Source organism: Dreissena polymorpha, chromosome 8 (assembly GCF_020536995.1).
Source record: "Dreissena polymorpha isolate Duluth1 chromosome 8, UMN_Dpol_1.0, whole genome shotgun sequence".
In the NCBI taxonomy this organism is placed as follows: Eukaryota; Metazoa; Mollusca; class Bivalvia; order Myida; family Dreissenidae; genus Dreissena; species Dreissena polymorpha.
In genome coordinates, this window is record NC_068362.1 from 65,645,689 (window position 1) to 65,664,678 (window position 18,990).

At 38.7% G+C, this 18,990-nt stretch overlaps 2 protein-coding genes across 11 annotated transcripts in view; one reads left to right on the plus strand and one right to left on the minus strand.

The window, feature by feature from the left end:
* LOC127842801 (ubiquitin carboxyl-terminal hydrolase 15-like) overlaps positions 1-18,990 on the minus strand; it is a 240,426-nt gene that overhangs the window by 221,254 nt on the left and 182 nt on the right. The window contains exon 1 of one of the 2 annotated variants that reach the window (XM_052372525.1): positions 17,741-18,634. The exons of the other annotated variant lie outside the window; for it this stretch is intronic. Coding sequence (XP_052228485.1) covers positions 17,741-18,613 — 873 coding nt within the window. The 5' untranslated portion in view covers positions 18,614-18,634. Of the gene's footprint in view, positions 1-17,740; positions 18,635-18,990 lie in introns of those variants that run through there. 2 annotated transcript variants of the gene reach the window in all.
* The window catches only part of LOC127842799 (uncharacterized), a 290,851-nt gene that overhangs the window by 162,911 nt on the left and 108,950 nt on the right, over positions 1-18,990 (plus strand). The gene's annotated exons all lie outside the window — the stretch shown is intronic.

The window sequence follows — 18,990 nt, forward strand, 5'->3', positions numbered from 1 at the left end:
TTGGTAGAGTGCATGATATGAAATTACCGGATCCTGGGTTCTATCACTAGCCCTGCTAACTTTTTGGGATATTGGTAAACAAATACTTTCTACAGCCATTATCTCAGTACCTCTGATCAAAGGAGGCCAAGCTAAGGGGAGTTGTCATTTGCTGGTATAAATATGTGTGAGTGTGAGTTTGTTAACTGACCCCTGTGATATGAATTAAATACTGCTAAAAAAACAAGAGCACCGCATAACGGGCGCCAACGCTCGGCTGCGGGTGCAGTTTTGAATAAATGAAAGCTTGTCAGATTAAAAAAATAATTGTTTAGAGGTAACAGTGACCTTGACATTTGACCTAGTGACCCAAAAATGGGTGTGGCGTATAGAACTCATCAATGTGCAGCTACATATTAAGTTTCAATGTTGTAAGTGGAAGCACTTTCATTTTTAGAATCAATGTTATGTTGTAAGTGGAAGCACTTTTATTTTAGAATCAATGTTCAAAAGGTTAACAAAATGTCAAGGTTTTAGCACGACACGGACGGCAGAGGACACAACACGACGAGCTTGCTATGACAATACCTCAAGTTTTCTCCGAAAACAGCCGAGCTAAAAAACCAACAACAACAAAAGAACAAGTAAGGATGTCAGCATACATGCATGTTCACAAAGGCCATTTTAAAGGCCTTGTTTAACATTCTTTTTGTCCCCGACCCCGGCAACTCTGTGTAATATTCCAGTGCACTGACACCAGTCTGTGGTCATAGTGTAGCATAAGCAACGCTTATCAACTGTGATGAAAACACAGATGCATGAGACACAGTACAGTGAGCCCTTAACCCTTTCCCACTTAAAAGCAAAGTGAATATGGCTATGTGCAAACAGCATAAAACCAGAACAGCCTGCGTGTAACTCGCAGTCTGTTCAGGTTTTATGCTGTTTGCTGCTCTCCAGTATCTAAGTATTGGAAATGAAGCCTTTAAAACTTGAATTTAGTAATAAAGGTCTTAAATTAAATTTATCTTTCTAAGGGACCATACATGCATCAAAACAAATTTTCTAAAATAAAATTCATTTTAATTATTAAATACTTACCTGCTATCCCTAGCTTTACCTCCCCAGGTGGGTTAGCTTCTCCAGAAATCTTCAAGTGACGGAATTCGGCCACCTCTCCTACTGAAAACAGATTCAGGTTAAACATAGTACAATGTAACCTAACCGGAAATCAAGAACCGTAACTCATCTTACTTTTTATACAATTATATAAATATAAAACGATGAGCGGGGTTGGGAGGTGGGACTTACCGATAGTAGGTAAGTTTTTAATAATTAAAATGAATTTTATTTGAGAAAATTTGTTGAATGTCATAAATACATACCTGCTATCCCTAGCTGATTTTGTGGCTGTGGCGGGAGGTTATCGTTATATTTTCCCATCACAGCAAAAACCAATAATCCGGTTTTTCAGCCACAGATAGTAGAAATGTGTCCTCATACAATCTTCGTTAGTACAGTATTGTACTTAGTTTCTGAATAGGACCAGTACATTACGCCATGGAAGAAACTACTGTTTGAGCAACCACAAAAGGACCCAACATATATAAATTGTCCTGTTGACACTCAAGAGAACGAAGATAGAATGAGGAAAAGGTGGTTGGATTCCTACAGAAAGCAGCTTGAAGCACTTCAGAAAGTGGAACATTATTAATTTACGCCCACGAAGCCGAAAGAGCTCTTAATTCATGCGGTCTAATCTTAAAAAGGGATAAATCCCTAGATGAGAGAGATGAATACGCCTTCTTAATAGTCGAGGCTACCCAACAAAAATTCGAAGCCTCAGACACATCCCCCTTTTAACGGAATGAAGTCTCTTACGAGAACCTCGAATAGACTTTACTCTTTAGATAGAATTTTAACGCCCTGACTGGGCAAAGAAGTCTATCATCATCTTCTTGTCCACAAGTATTAGAAAGATTTGGAACTTTGAAGGGTAGAAGCCATAGAGAGGAGTTGATTTTAAGCAAGGAATCCTGGCTGACATAACAAAATTACAGATCCGTATGGTAAAAGCCATAATAAGACGGAAAACAGTCTTAAAATATATATTGGGACTGTTAATAAGCCCGATGAAAAAAGGTTCATAGGAAGCTCATTAAGCAACCCAATAACACAAGTCAAAACCCCTTAAGAAGGTAAATGAACGAAAAACATAATGTTGACGTTTCATAGCTTGGATCAGTATAAATATGTCTCTCTGAGATATGAAATTGACCTGTGAAGAAGTTTCCTGAAAATAATTGTACAGGAGACTTAAAAAGGTCGTAAAACCATAATCCCATGGTTCATTAATTAGTTTCCATGAAATTATGGCAAAAACTCACCAAGAAGACAAGATATTTCCAGTTATGTCAAGTGGACGAATGTATATCGCACACCCTGCTGAATCGATTTCTGTGAAATGCATTATTGACGTTGTTCAGTATTACACTGCGATCTACGATCGCATTACGCTTATTATTAGCGTTCAATGATAACAACGTTCTTCGATTAACTTACCATATAGACCGTTCCATAATTTAGTCATTACATAATTATCTCCCCTGAATTCTCTCCGCGTCCGCCATTACACTGCTGCTTTACAATCGGTGACATATAAAAGATAGCACCGATTATTCAACGGATGAATTTCTTTCTAAATTCTAAGGCCGTCATTACATGGTCTTGGTTGTCTTGGAAAACTAACACATTGACAAATTAAAAAAAGCATTTAATTAAATTAAATGCAATATTTTTCATTTGATTATTTGCATCAATCTTTAAATCGTGTATGCCTTTGCATTCCAGTGTTTAATTGCCCCTTTGCTCTGCATAATCCGATTATCTCGTTTTGATCAGATATTGTCCAGACTTAACTAACCACATGGTGTCATAAACCACACTGGGTGGCAGATGACAATCTGGTCATTAAACACAATTGATGATGCCACCATGTCTCATCTTCCTGGTAGTATTAAGCAGTCATTTGGTAAGATAATTTACCTCCGACATACTTAACAGTTGCGTAAATAAGATATGTTACATATTTTACAAATTAAAAGTTATGTCCAATATAGAATATCAGAAATTGTTCACCGTAAAGATACTAGCCCGTTTAATTTATGAAAAAATAAAGTATTTAAAAAAAATATAAAAATAAAACATTTAACGTATTTAGCGGGTATCGGTTAATTAAAACTACGTCATTCCGTATGAAGATTTGATGTTACGGCAATGCACGAACGATATCATAAAACAATAAATTACATTTGACACCAAACAGAGGTAAAAAATATTTAAAAAAATATATATGTATATAAATAAAATGTTAGATATGTGTCACTCATACTCACTAGTAACGAGTTTTCAATATACATGAGTACACAGTTCAATTTGCATCATATGAAGTTGTGTTTTTTTCAGTTGTATGTTAATATTCCTCAATAGCGTCATTCTTTGTACAAAACCCATCAAATTAAAATTACATGTAAATACTGTCATGTCCTTTGCTTTTAATATGGCTTTGTAGTATGTTTATTTTCAAAGCACTCCTTACACTTTCTAACACTCATTTATTTATCACACTAGCGTCCTCATGCCATTGATAATTATATTTTTATAATTAGATGTATTACTATTGTAATTTATTGAAGCTTTTCTGCAAAAAAAATATTACGGCTTATGCATAGAGCTCTTTATTGTGTGAAATTGTCGGCCTTTCAGTCTTCAGATAATCTTTAATTTGATGCTTATGCCGCGTTTTTAAAGTTGCAAATAAATGTATTAATAAATTCGTTTGGCGCTTTATAATATTTTTTTGAAATATTATTGAGGTGTTTTTTTATCGGAGTTTTTGTGTGTGGATTAATTGACTAAACATTTGGTGTCGTTATCCATATGTTTTGCGTTACTTTAAGACCTATAAAATACAATTAAATAGCTGTTAAATGATTCAAAGATGAAAATATAGATATATCACATAGATCGCATTCTCTTCATCTTCCGAATAATCACATAAAAGGTCGTCAAGATCAATATCACTCTCTCATGATAAAAAGCTCGTTTTTTAACGTGACAAAATTCCATCTAAGAAAAAAATATAAATCCAAACCACAATTTTTTATCTCTGATATCAGTTAGAACAAGAAAAATAATGGAAGGCGTATCAATAATATCATACTTAATATAATATGTAATGATTTTGGAATGTAGATTTTTACCAAATGAGATAAATTACAAACAATTAGCGGTAATTAATTGCGCGAGAATCTTTTATAAGTATTAATAAAAAAATATAATCTGCTTGATGTTGCGGCTATTAAAATCAACACAACAATACATGCGTGAATTGTTTGTGAAACGTTAAAAGTAACAAGTCTTATCAAAGACATAGTATGAGCGACTGAACCAGCAAATTTTCGCCGATGATTACCACTTGATTACAGATAAACAAAAACAAATACACGAAAGCATTTTAAACATTTTATTTGTAACAATCAATCTCAACTTCAAACAATCATTTAAACAACAAAAATGTGATAATCGCCTCACATTAATTCATTAAGTAATTTATTTATCCGACAACGGTGAAGCGGGTATTCTCTACGTCTTTGGCTTTTGGAATCGCAGACTCGCACAAGTTAGCAGCAGTGTAATGGCGGACAGTCACGTGACTGACAATATGGCGGCGGTCAATTTATCGATTATGGAACGGTCTATACATCCACGCAATTGTAAAAATACTGCCGCGCATGCGCAAATTATATTTCATTAAATCCAACGGAAACTAATTCGACAGAAAGAACTACAAGACAAAACGTCCATCAGGGTGTTGAGACGACCTGGTATGTGTAAGACGATAGAGAAATTTTGATGTTCTTGCAAAGAATGAAAAAGTTCCTGGTTTCCAGACACAAGAGTGATAAAATGTTCACCTCTGTGTCTGGAAGTAAACAACGACCGATGTGTGTAAGTTGAAACCGTCACAAAGGAATCACGAACATGTTTTTTTTAAAGAAAAACAGCTTAAAAAAGAATGCTTGCTTTTCAAGATGTTGATGTGCAATACTCTTGTCAAGAAAATTTCTAGTCTAGACACCACTTGGTTTCCAGATACAGGGAGTGAGAATGTGTTCCCCCCTGTGCCTGAATGTAAGTCACAACTGATGTGTTGTCTGTTGACATCATATACAAGAGTCTCGAAGATGTGACTGGAAATGAGATACAGCTAGAAAGACCGTTCGCATTTCTAGATTGTTGATATGTAGATGTGACTCCTGATGAGACCACAACCCCAAAACTGTCAGACTGAGTGGTTCCAGATGAGCACCCCACCCTTCCTTGATCGCGTCCGTCATAAGATACAAAGACGGTTGCGGAGGAAGAAGGAGCACTCCTGCCAAGAGAGTCTACTCGTCTAGCCACCATTGAAGATGTGGTATTAACTCCGGAAGAATTGGAATCTGTGATAACAGATTGTCCGGAGACCATTTCCAACAAACTGAGAGGTTTGTAGCTTCTAGTCCGTTCATTATGCTTAGGATCAGATAAATCCTAAGGCACTTACCACAGTTCTCCTCGTTTTGGAATGTCTTATTAGCTAATTCCAATGATTGAAATACTTATAAGACAGTAGAACCACTAGGAAGGCGTGTATCAATGCGAGAAGCATCCTTAGAAAGGCTGTTGGAATCAAATGTACGGAATAATTTCCCGTGATAGAGATCGTCGAATTAGTAGACATCTCCGCAGGTCTTGGGCAATAATCATCACCAAGATTTTGAAATATCATTCATAAATCCGATTAATTGATGACAAATATTGATCCGTGACATCATTGGAATCTGCCTCTGAATCGGCCTCATTGTCTACAACACCAGCAGTGTGCAAAGACTCAGCGGAAACATAATTGGAAATACTAGACCTAGTATCATGCACCAGATTGCGAGTATCTGATAATGATGAATGACCATCCACCAAATCAACCATCTGATATTTAAAACCGGTAAATTATTAGGATTGATCGCTACGAATTGCCCAGACGAATCTTGAAGCCCTTACGTGTCCGGATTCGACGGTGCCGGAAAACGAGGTACCCGAAAAGGTAGCGTAGCCGATATCCGTAGAGCAGAGTAAGTATCTGTAGTGGTGAGAAAAACACCAGACGACAAAGTCTGCAAAGTAGTACCTGTCATAGCAACATTTTTTAATGTTAAACTGGAAACTGGATCTGGTACATAGGGTACCGCAACATTACAATCCGAGACACGATAGTAATGTGTAAGATACGAGTAGTCAGAGCGAGACTGTCTACGTGAAGCATGATGACGAGCTCATACCTACGAAGCCGAGAAATAGATCGGATGCAATGGGAGCGACGTCTCGTAGAGTAACGTCTCCTAGAGTCTCGAGATGATCGGTATCGATCAAATCGACGCCGTGAATGAGGGTTACTCGATAAAGGAGATCGTGTACGACGTCTACATATATTGTCGGTACTAGTTGACGACCCAGATGCCTTTGAAGATGAAGAGGATGAATAATCCTACGATTAATATCGATGTCTCTTCTTGATCGATGACCGGTGACCGGTAGTATTGACCGTTGACCGGTAGTATTGACCGGTGACCGGTTGTATTGACCGGTGACCGGACCGGTACCACGGACCGGTGACCGGACCGGCCCAGGTGACCGGTGACCAGTACCACGGACCGGACCGGACCGGTCCCCGGTGCCATAGACCGGTGAGTTACCCGGTGACGTACCGGTCATGCTATGACCAGTGTTGTCACCAGGCAATGACCGTATGGCGGCTGCCAAATGGTCCGGCATTGGTCGTAGTCCTTGACCAATGCCATCGGGCATAAACCGGCTGACGGTTGTCACCATATGGTGTGATATTGATCGACTTTCTAACGAAGTTAGCATAGTACATTCTCCATCTTGCCCTATACCCGGTGAATGATGTTGCCAATTCTCGTCCGTAGTCAGTGGTAGGAATGATAGGAGAATTATCTTGCACCAAATGATGATTCTCCGGTATCGAAGAATGACTATCCGCAAAGTAAACACACTGATAATTTAAGCCGGAAATAGACGGTGAATTATCAGAAGTGACAGGTACATAATCTCCAAAGGGATCTTGAACCCATGTGTCACGCATAGACGGTGTAGTAGCCGGGGGTTTCCGACAAGGAATAGTAGTAGATACCCTCGGTGCAGATAAAACAACCGTTGTGGTGAGATGAACACCAGAATTGAAGGGCTGTGAAATCTGATCAGTCACTGCAACATGTGTTGACATCATACTGGAAACTGGTGCATAGGGTATGGCGACATTACTATCAGAATTAGGACAGTAATGTGACCGGTAATAAAAGTTGGAACGACAATGCTTCAGTTAAGCTTGTGTACGACCTTGATTCCTGTGATGCCGAGATCTAGAACGGCTACGACGCCCAGAGCTAGAACGGCTACGACGGGAATAACGTCTCCTCGAGTATCGTTTCCGTGATGATCGATGATGATCATAACGATGACGTGAATGAGAACTGCTCGATGAATAAGAGCGTGTCCGACGTCTACCTCTATCATCGGAACTAGTCGACGACGAATGTGCATTCGACGACGAAGAAGTGGAATAATCCGATGAAGACGAACGTCTGTTTCTGATCGTTGACCGGTGACTAGCAACTGTTGATCGGTGCATGTTGACCGGTGTCCGGTGACCGGTCAGTTGACCGGTGACCTGTAGTACTGACCGGTGACCGGTCACCGGACCGGTCATCAGTAACATATGACCGGTGACCGGTAGTTCGGACCGGTGACCGAACCGGTCTCTATTGACCGGTGACCTGTGGGTCTGACCAGTGACCGGACCGGTCTCCGTTGACCGGTGTTTCTGACCGGTGACCGGACCGGTCTTTGTTGACCGGTGACCGGTGGGTCTGACCGGTGACCGGTGCCCGGACCGGTCAATGTTGACCGGTGACCGGTGACACTGACCGGTGACCGGACCAGTCTCTGTTGACCGGTGGGTCGGACCGGTGACCGGACCAGTCCCCGGTGACCGGTCGTAGTTCGGACCGGTCCCCGGTGACCGGTCCGGTACCCGGTGACGAACCGGTCATGAAATGACCAGCGTAATCACCGGATAATGACCGTATGGCGGTTGCCAATTGGTCTTGCATTGGTCGATGTTCTTGACCAATGCCATCAGGCAAAGACCGGTTGACGGTTGTCGCCATAAGGTCTGATGTTGATCGACTTTCCGATGGTAAAGTTCGATCGCCATCCTGCCTGATACCCGGTGACTGATGTCTGCAATGTGTCATCTGTGGTCTTCAAAGTCACCGGGTATTAATCCACTCTTGTATCTGCGACCATCATGTAGTCGATTATATGAAAGACAAGAGCAAAACATATTCAACAATAAAACTGGTCACAGACCAGATTATCATCAAAACATAAAATCATTATTTGCCCATAATGAAAATAATAAACATTCTTATATTATTATTGTAAAAGAGAAAGTCAATAGTACCTATAACCTATAATACGACTGCCGAAGATTGTAAATTAAACAAAGTTTTATTCAAAACAGATTGTCATATGGAAAGTAAAATCATTATTGCACACAATGGCAAATGATAAACATTCTGTCATTGTATAAAAGAACACGATCTTGACCAATGCCATCATGACTGATGCTGCAATTGATCATCTGACGTCTGCTGCAAAGTCACCGGGAATTTCTCATCTGATGAAGATTCATCTGTACGTTTTCTGCAAGAAACGTTCTGCGACGGATTGCTTTCTGCCACATCGCATCGTCTTACGCACTACAAACAGAGCATTTAAGTTCAAACAAGTCTTGTGGGAATCCCACGAAGCCTTAATATGCCCACACAAACCTCTAGTTTGTAAACTCATTCTTATTCTGAAAGTAGAAAAAGAAGAGAATCCGCGTAAGAAAACAATATAAAAAGAACAAAATAAGTGAAATAATCAGTTAAACAAAGTATTTACATTGTACAAAATTGTCAATAACTTGTTGACAAAAATCACAAAATCCTCGTGCTCAAATCATAAGCACATGCAAAACCCGGCAAAAAGTGAAAAACAATGAATTATCAACAAAATTAAACAAGAAAAGATTTCTGAATGAAGCAGAAACGATAAATTATACAATTCATCAATTTCAAACCCAATTCCACCACGCAGAATTGAACTAAAAGTCCAAATATAAAGCTGATAAAATATGGCGATCTGCACGGTGTGTTGTCCAGAAAAGTAAGATGAGTTACGGTTCTTGATTTCCGGTTAGGTTACATTGTACTATGTTTAACCTGAATCTGTTTTTAGAAGGAGAGGTGGCCGAATTCCGGCACTTGAAGATTTCTGGAGAAGCTAACCCACCTGGGGAGGTATAGCTAGGGATAGCAGGTATGTATTTATGACATTAAAATATATGTCTTAGTGGTAAAGGGTTAATAAGTCTGCTAAATTAACATATATTAGATAAACATTTCTATTTAACTAGGCATTCAAAACAAAAGTGAGTTATCATAACTAAAACTAATTACATCGACCCACTGTATAATAAAGTGCCAGTGCCCTGTACATACTTACATTGACCCACTGTATAATAAAGTGCCGGTGCCCTGTCCATACTTACATCGTCCCACTGAATAATAAAGTGCCGGAGCCCTGTCCATACTTACATCGAACCACTGTATAATAAAGTACCAGTGCCCTGTCCATACTTACATCAACCCACTGTATAATAAAGTGCCGGTGCCCTGTCCATACTTACATCAACCCAATGTATAATAAAGTGCTGGTGCCTTGTCCATACTTACATCGACCCACTGTATAATAAGTGCCGGTGCCCTGTCCATACTTACATCGACCCACTGTATAATTAAGTGTCGGTGCCCTGTCCATACTTACATCGACCCACTGTATAATAAAGTGCCGGTGCCCTATCAATACTTACATCGACCCACAGTATAATAAAGTGTCGAAGCCCTGTCCATACTTACATCGACCCACTGTATAATAAAGTGCCCGTGCCCTGTCCATACTTACTTCGACCCACTGTATAATAAAGTGTCGGTGCCCTGTCCATACTTACATCGACCCACTGTATAATAAAGTGCTGGTGCCCTGTCCATACTTACATCGACCCACTGTATAATAAAGTGCCGGTGCCCTATCAATACTTACATCGACCCACTGTATAATAAAGTGTCGGAGCCCTGTCCATACTTACATCGTCCCACTGTATAATAAAGTGCCCATGCCCTGTCCATATTTACATCGAACCACTGTATAATAAAGTGTTGGTGCCCTGTCCATACTTTCATCGACCCACTGTATAATAAAGTGCCGGTGCCCTGTCCATACTTACATCGATCAACTGTATTATAAAGTGCCGGTGTCCTGTCCACACTTACATCGACCCACTGTATAATAAAGTGCCGGTGCCCTATCAATACTTACATCAACCCACTGTATAATAAAGTGTCGGAACCCTGTCCATACTTACATCGACCCACTGTATAATAAAGTGCCCATGCCCTGTCCATATTTACATCGACCCACTGTATAATAAAGTGTCGGTGCCCTGTCTATACTTACATCGACCCACTGTATAATAAAGTGTCGGTGCCCTGTCCATACTTACATCGACCCACTGTATAATAAACTGCCGGTGCCCTATCAATACTTACATCGACCCACTGTATAATAAAGTGTCGGAGCCCTGTCCATACTTATATCGACCCACTGTATAATAAAGTGCAAGTGCCTTGTCCACACTTACATCGACCCACTGTATAATAAAGTGCCCGTTCCCTATCAATACTTACATCGACCCACTGTATAATAAAGTGTCGGAGCCCTGTCCATACTTACATCGTCCCACTGTTTAATAAAGTGCCCATGCACTGTCCATACTTACATCAACCCACTGTATAATAAAGTGCCGGTGCCCTGTCCATACTTACATCGACCAACTGTATAATTAAGTGCCAGTGTCCTGTCCACACTTACGTCGACCCACTGTATAATAAAGTGCCGGTGCCCAATCAATACTTACATCGACCCACTGTATCATAAAGTGTCGGAACCCTGTCCATACTTACATCGACCCACTGTATAATAAAGTGCCCATGCCCTGTCCATATTTACATCGAACCACTGTATAATAAAGTGTTGGTGCCCTGTCCATACTTTCATCGACCCACTGTATAATAAAGTGTCGGTGCCCTGTCCATACTTACATCGACCCACTGTATAAAAAAGTACCCGTGCCCTATCAATACTTACATCGACCCACTGTATAATAAAGTGTCGGAGCCCTGTCCATACTTACATCGACCCCCTGTATAATAAAGTGCCCGTGCCCTGTCCATACTTACATCAACCCACTGTATAATAAAGTGCCGGTGCCCTGTCCATACTTACATCGAACTACTGTATCATAAAGTGCCGGTGCCCTGTCCATACTTACATCGACCCACTGTATAATAAAGTGCCGGTGCCCTGTCCATACTTACATCGACCCTCTGTATAATAAAGTGCCGGTGCCGTATCAATATTTACATCGACCCACTGTATAATAAAGTGCCGGTGCCCTGTCCATACTTACATCGATCCACTGTATAATAAAGTGTCGGAGCCCTGTCCATACTTACATCGACCCACTGTATAATAAAGTGCCGGTGCCCTATCAATACTAACATCGACCCACTGTATAATAAAGTGCCGATGCCCTGTCCATACTTACATCAACCCACTGTTTAATAAAGTGTCGAAGCCCTGTCCATACTTACATCGACCCATTGTATAATAAAGTGTCCGTGCCTTGTTTATACTTACATCAACCCACTGTATAATAATGTGCCAGTGCCCTGTCCATACTTACATCAACCCACTGTATAATAAAGTGTCGGAGCTCTGTCCATACTTACATCGACCCACTGTATAATAAAGTGCCGGTGCCCTGTCCATACTTACATCAACCCCCTGTATAATAAAGTGCCGGTGCCCTGTCCATACTTACATCGACCCACTGTATAATAAATCGTCGGAGCCCTGTCCATACTAACATCAACCCACTGTATAATAAAGTGTCGGTGCCCTATCAATACTTACATCAACCAACTGTATAATAAAGTGCTGGTGCTCTAACAATACTTACATCGACCCACTGTATAATAAAGTGCCGGTGCCCTGTCCATACTTACATCGACCCACTGTATAATAAAGTGCCCGTGCCCTGTCCATACTTACATCGACCCACTGTATAATGAAGTGTCGGTGCCCTGTCCAATATGCTGACAGCACATACTGGACCTCATTTGTTTGCTTGTTTTTATTTTCTCGCACGAGGAAATCCCCGTCCTGCGTGAGCAGACGCAGCAGTGCATCCCGAGGAAGGACTCCATGGAACCAGTCTTCATCCTCAAGCTTTTTTGGCACCATATCTGAACCAGTCTAGAATCAACCGGAAAAGGCAAAAGTGAGTGTGAAGTAATGTTTCCTTTTCGAAATTATTATGTACAGAAATGTGAAGGGGATTTAAAAATCTTAACCCATTGCAAGGTTTACAAATATTCTCATTTTGAACAATATTCTCTAAAAATATTTGTTCAACTAGCATGGCATTAAAAGGTGAAAATTAGCTGCAAGTATCACATCCCTGAGCATAACCAATGTATTCACTTGAATTGTTAGGAATAATTTTGGAATGATTTAAACAAGAGGGCCAAGATGGCCCTAGTTCGCTCACCTGAGAGGAGTCGGTTCATTCAATCTTTACCAAATGTCAAACTTGACCTTGATATTGTCCAGACAAACATCCTGGTCAAGTTTCATCATAACTTCATCTGCGAGTCATGATCAATGTACCTATGAAGTTTCATGATTCTAGGCATAAGCATTCTTGAGTTATCATCCGGAAACCATTTTTCTAAGTTGAGTCACCGTGACCTTGACAGCCATTGTGTGAATACGTTTTTGGCACTGTGACCTTGACCTTTGACCTAGTGACCTGATAATCAATAGAGGTCATCTGCGAGTCATGATCAATGAACCTATGAAGTTTCATGAACCTAGGCAATAGCGTTTTTGAGTTATCATTCAGAAACCATTTTACTATTTCACAAAGTCAAGGTCACGGTCACCTGAAAATCAAAAGGGGTTATCTGCAAGTCATGATCATTGTACCTATGAAGTTTTATGATCCTAGGCATAAGCGTTCTTGAGTTATCATCCAGAAACCATTTTACTATTTCAGGTCATCGTGACCTTGACCTTTGACCTAGTGACCTGAAAATCAATAGATGTCATCTTCGAGTCATGATCAATGTACCTATGAAGTTTCATGATCCTAGGCATAAGCGTTCTTGAGTTATCATCTTGAAACCATTTTACTATTTCGGGTCACTGTGACCTTGACCTTTGACCTAGTGACCTGAAAATCAATAGGGGTCATCTACGAGTCATGATCAATGTACCTATGAAGTTTCATGATCCTAGGCCTAAGCGTTCTTGAGTTATCATCCAGAAACCATTTCACTATTTTGGGTCATCGTGACCTTGACCTTAGACCTAGTGACCTGAAATTCAATAGGGGTCATCTACTAGTTACAATCAATGTACCTATGAAGTTTCATGATCCTAGGCCTAAGCGTTCTTGAGTTATCATCCGGAAACCATTTTACTATTTCGGGTCATCGTGACCTTGACCTAGTGACCTGAAAATCTATAGGGGTTATCTGCGAGTCATGATCAATGTAGCTATGAAGTTTCGTGATCCTAGGCATAAGCGTTCTTGAGTTATCATCCGGAAACCATTTTACTGCTTTGGGTCACCGTGACCTTGACCTTTGACCTAGTGACCTGAAAATCAATAGGGGTCATCTGCGAGTCATGATCAATGTATCTATGAAGTTTCATGATCCTAGGCATAAGTGTTCTTGAGTTATCATCCGGAAACTATTTTACTATTTTGGGTCATTGTGACCTTGACCTTAGACCTAGTGACCTAAAAATCAATTGGAGTCATCTGCGAGTCATGATCAATGTACCTATGAAGTTTCGTGATCCTTGGCATAAGCGCTCTTGAGTTATCATCCGGAAACCATCTGGTGGACGGACGGACCGACATGAGCAAAACAATATACCCCCTCTTCTTCGAAAGGTGGGGGGGGGGGGCACAATGAACGACACAGTTATGGCCCGGACAAGCTCATTTATGGCAATTTTTAACATTGAAACTAAAAGTGTGACCTTGACCTTGGAGATATCGACGTAATTCTTTGCCATGATACACCGTCCAATGATGGTGAAAAAATGTGCCAAATGATTTTAAAATGTGTGACCTTGACCTTGAAGATATCGACGTAATTATTTTGCATGACACACCGCCCAATGATTTTGAACAAATGTACCGAGTAATTTTAAAATCTCACAATGAATGACATAGTTAGGGCCCGGACAAGATCATTTATGCCCATTTTTTACCTTTGAACTCAAATTGTGACCTTGGAGTTATCGATGTAATTCTTAGGCATGACACACCGTCCAATGATTGTAAACAAATGTACCGATTAATTTTAAAATCTCACAATAATGACATAGTTATGGCCCGGACATGCATTTGACCTTTGAACTCCAAGTGTGACCTTGACATTGGAGATACTGACGTACTTCTTTCGCATGACACATCGTCCTATGAGGGTGAACATATGTTCCAAGTCATTTTAAAATAATTAATGACATAGTTATGGTCCGGACAAACTTTCGGTTTTAAACGCATTCAGTGACCCCGTGACCTAGTTTTGGACCCGGCATGACCCATATTCAAACTTGACCCAGACATCATCTAGACACAACATCTGACCAAGTTTAGTGAAGATCGGATGACATTTTCGGGACCGACAAATTGACTCCTATATAGCCCACATTACCAATGGTAATGGGGGTATAATTATGTCGAAAAAACACATTAAAACCTACTCATCATGACAATTTCTCCACCCAGGTATTAAAATAAACTTCCGGTCCTTTGACAGATAAAAAAAATACAAATAGTGATTGCAAATGCATTCATTGACATTACAACAACCGTGATACAATGTATTGTTTACAACATAAATGTTGTGTAAACAGAGGCGTATTTGATTTTTAAAATCGGCTTCCATACGTTTTAATGACGGTATTGCGTGTACAGTTTTATTGTGATGTGTCATGTTTCCAACAAGGCATGCGTTCTCAACTTCTGTCTAAAGTTTTACACCGCGTTGGTTAAAATCAGCTTTATAAACAAATAGCAATTACAAGAAACGTGTTGAACACCTCATAATGGATAAACAAACTGATACAAAGGATGTTATGTAACAAACCACTCGATACATGCGTGTCGAATGTGTGTCAAATGTTATAACAAAGTAAGAAGTGACGACACGTATGCGCTGGATTTGCATATACAAAGATTGACATTGGGTTAAACAATTATGTTGTATACGTTTGTTGTTTACAACCTACGAATATATTTTACGTAAACGGTGTCTGGTATTCAATTCGAATACAATAATCATAATCCAATATATGTACGAAATAAAACCAATACATTGACGTTAAAAATACTTCGGGACCAGTCATGGCGATTTCGAAAACAATCATATTTTTAGTAAGCACTGATTGCTTGAAATGTAAACGTATACTGTTAGGCACAGTGTTTTCTGAATGAAACAAGAGATTTATAAACCCTAAAATTATAAAGCGTTGCAACGCGAAACGAATTAATAATTTTGGAGTTTTATTGTTGTCGTTATATTTTGTGAAACTACGAGGATTGCTTATATTAAGTATAAAATACACCGGAAGGATGGCCGAGTGGTCTAAGTAGAAGACTGTTAACTCCAGGAATCCAGGGGCCTGTAGTTCGAGCCCTGTTGAGGGTTACCTTTCTTTCTTTTTTTAAATTTTATTCTTGATTTTTTACTGGAGCTTTTTATCTAATGTTAACATTTATCAATATAACGCATTAAAGGAAAAACTTCAAAACATGTCAAAATCTGTGAAAAGGCCCCTTTAATAATTAACTTGAAATAAAATAAGCATGTTCTTTATTCATTTCGTATTCAAACTAATTTTTGTATAGTGTAAAAACTTTTAAAGGACATGTTCAAAGTTTGGTATATTGACGAATTTCAAATTAGTTGTCATGGATTCAAAAATGAACCATACATTAAACATGCGAAATAACGCTTTTGACTAAGAAAAACTGTTTTTGTTTAAATACGGGTTCATTATTGGATAATCATCATTCAAAATGGGTAAAAACATCATGCGTACGTATATATCATACGCTTTTCAACAAAAGGTTCAGAACGAAGACAACGTTTATGTTTCGCTTTGATATTCTAAAGCCTGCGTGGTGCAGAGTTAGCTCATTGGCTTCCAGAGGTCATATCTTCGTATTCCGGGTTAGGCGAGTTTTTAATCATCTTTTTTCGTGTTATTATAATTAGTTATAACTATTCAAAACATCATGGATTTCTTAGTAAACATATATAATGGCATTTTTATAAGAAAACCTTAAAGCAAGTCCCTTTAAAACCTACAGTTTTAATTAAAAATATTTTTAGCTTCGAAGAAGGCAGAAAATCAAACTTTTTGAATGCCGTACATGTAAGAGACCATTACAGAGCTTAGCTTAGGTTGAAGTTATCGTCAGTGTCTTTAGTCTTATAAGTTGCAATTAATTTACGAAATTGTAAAGAAGAAGACAGCTAAAACAAATACATGGTGGGTTCCTTGTTGGAAAATGTTTTCCGGCTTGACAAGAAAAAAAAGAGATAATATGGTTAACCAAAGATCGCATTATTATCATATTTTAGGCGCCACCAGATACAATTTCTCTAATTCGGCACCAACAATGAATTATATAGCATAAGCGCAAAGAAACACTTACATAAACTAAACATAAATTAAATATATGAAGAAAATAAACGCACGCATTTTAATACAATCATCGTTTTAACGCAGAATTATGTTTATACAGCTTTAACTACAAGAACTTTTTTAGATAATTATGCTTCAAAAACATATAATCAAGGTAAAGATGGAGTATTGATACTTACCGATTCATGCACATTGTCCTGAAAATAAAGAAATGATAAACATATATGACATTCAACAAAATAACGTTTTGCCATTGTCACGCCCGCATCATTGAGCATTTATATGCATATAGTCGTCTCATTTGGTATTTCATTAGTATTTACGATCTTCTGTTACATCAAAGCGAATCTTCATATTACTCATATAACTATATCATCCTAAAAACACGGGTTAGGCAATCAGCCTTATTTCTATGTAGGTACAGATACAGTAGATATTTATATTCTTATAGATATTTAATAATGTGTATTATATATATAATAATAACATTGGGATTTACCTTAAGTACTCACGCCTAAGTCTCTATCATGCCAGATGTGACAAATAAATTTAGAGAAGAAAGTCACAACGCCATTACATTTTCAATACGTCGAAATATTTAAATCTTATTTACATTTTCTAAATGTCGATTCCATAGAATCTGAATTGGAACAATTAATATTGTCTGCGAAGAAAAACAATGTAAGTAAATTGGAACAATTAATATTGTGTGCGAAGAAAATCAATGTAAGTAAAACCTAACCTCTACTTCAAGTGTTGTTTCAGTTTCCATTTCACTTCCATCACAAGTCTCTTGAAGCGTTCCAAACTCGTGAATGTCGTTTAGCAGTGTTCTGTCCAGTGATGAATTCTCCACAAAACCGAATTGAACGACGTGGTTGTCTAGCTTTGCTTGTCTTACAACTCCTTTTATTTCCGTTATTTCTTTATAAAGTCCCTTTGAAATAATAAATAGGTTGCGCTCATGTTTGTATCTTAATAATTCTTCAATCAGGTTTCGTTTCTTGTCAATACGGGCGTATGTTTCCTTACATTTGTCTGCAATATTTTGCAGTCTTTCGACGTTTGCGTCGCATTTACTTTTTCCGGCACTTTCTATTTTTGACTGCAACATGTTCAGCCTATCATCGAGTCTCTTGCGATAAGCCTTTATTGCATTCATGTACGTTTCTTTTAAATCGTCTACTGTTTTGATGTTTTCCGTGATACTTCCTTCTATCACTTGTATCTCTTCCTTTAATTCGTCAAAATGTGAAAGACGTTCGTTTGTCAGTTGTTCATTAAATGATATATCATGAAGGTCTATCACACTTTTGAGGCAAGATGAGTGGTTCAACCGCATACAGCGCCCACAAATAGGTGTATCATGGTATTCACAATAAAAGGAAAGGTTTTCGGTTGTATGTGATGAGCATTTTTGCTCGTGGATGTCCGATTTTCGGACAACTGTTGCTACGGTATCAGAGAGTGTTTTATCCAACGAGAAAGTAATATGACCGGATGCTTTCGTATGGACAGTAAAACAAGTGTCACAAAGTCGTAGACTACAGTTCTCACAAAATCCAAATACGGGCTTTATGAAACAAAATCCGCACACATCCACATGGGTCGCCATGCTACGAGTACCTATCTTTAATTAACAGTAAATATAGCAAGTTGAGTGCGTTTACTTGTAATATATACGTGTCACTAGTCTTAGATAACAAGAAATATACAATGTTTGTACCAGTATTAGACAAATGTTCTCATAACACATATAGTCTGATAAAAACGAAAAATCTTTAAAAAATATACGAACATCATATCGTAATATAGATGAAAAAAGTTGTTTTATGGCATATTGATAGTGACTAGGCCACGCGCCCAATACCTGTGCATTAAATAAGTATACTACTTACGAAAAGATCAATATCCGCCCCAACAATTTGTCTTTTAACTTCTATGTTATAACAATTAAAAATAACAATTCAAAATAAAATGAACTTTCGATTT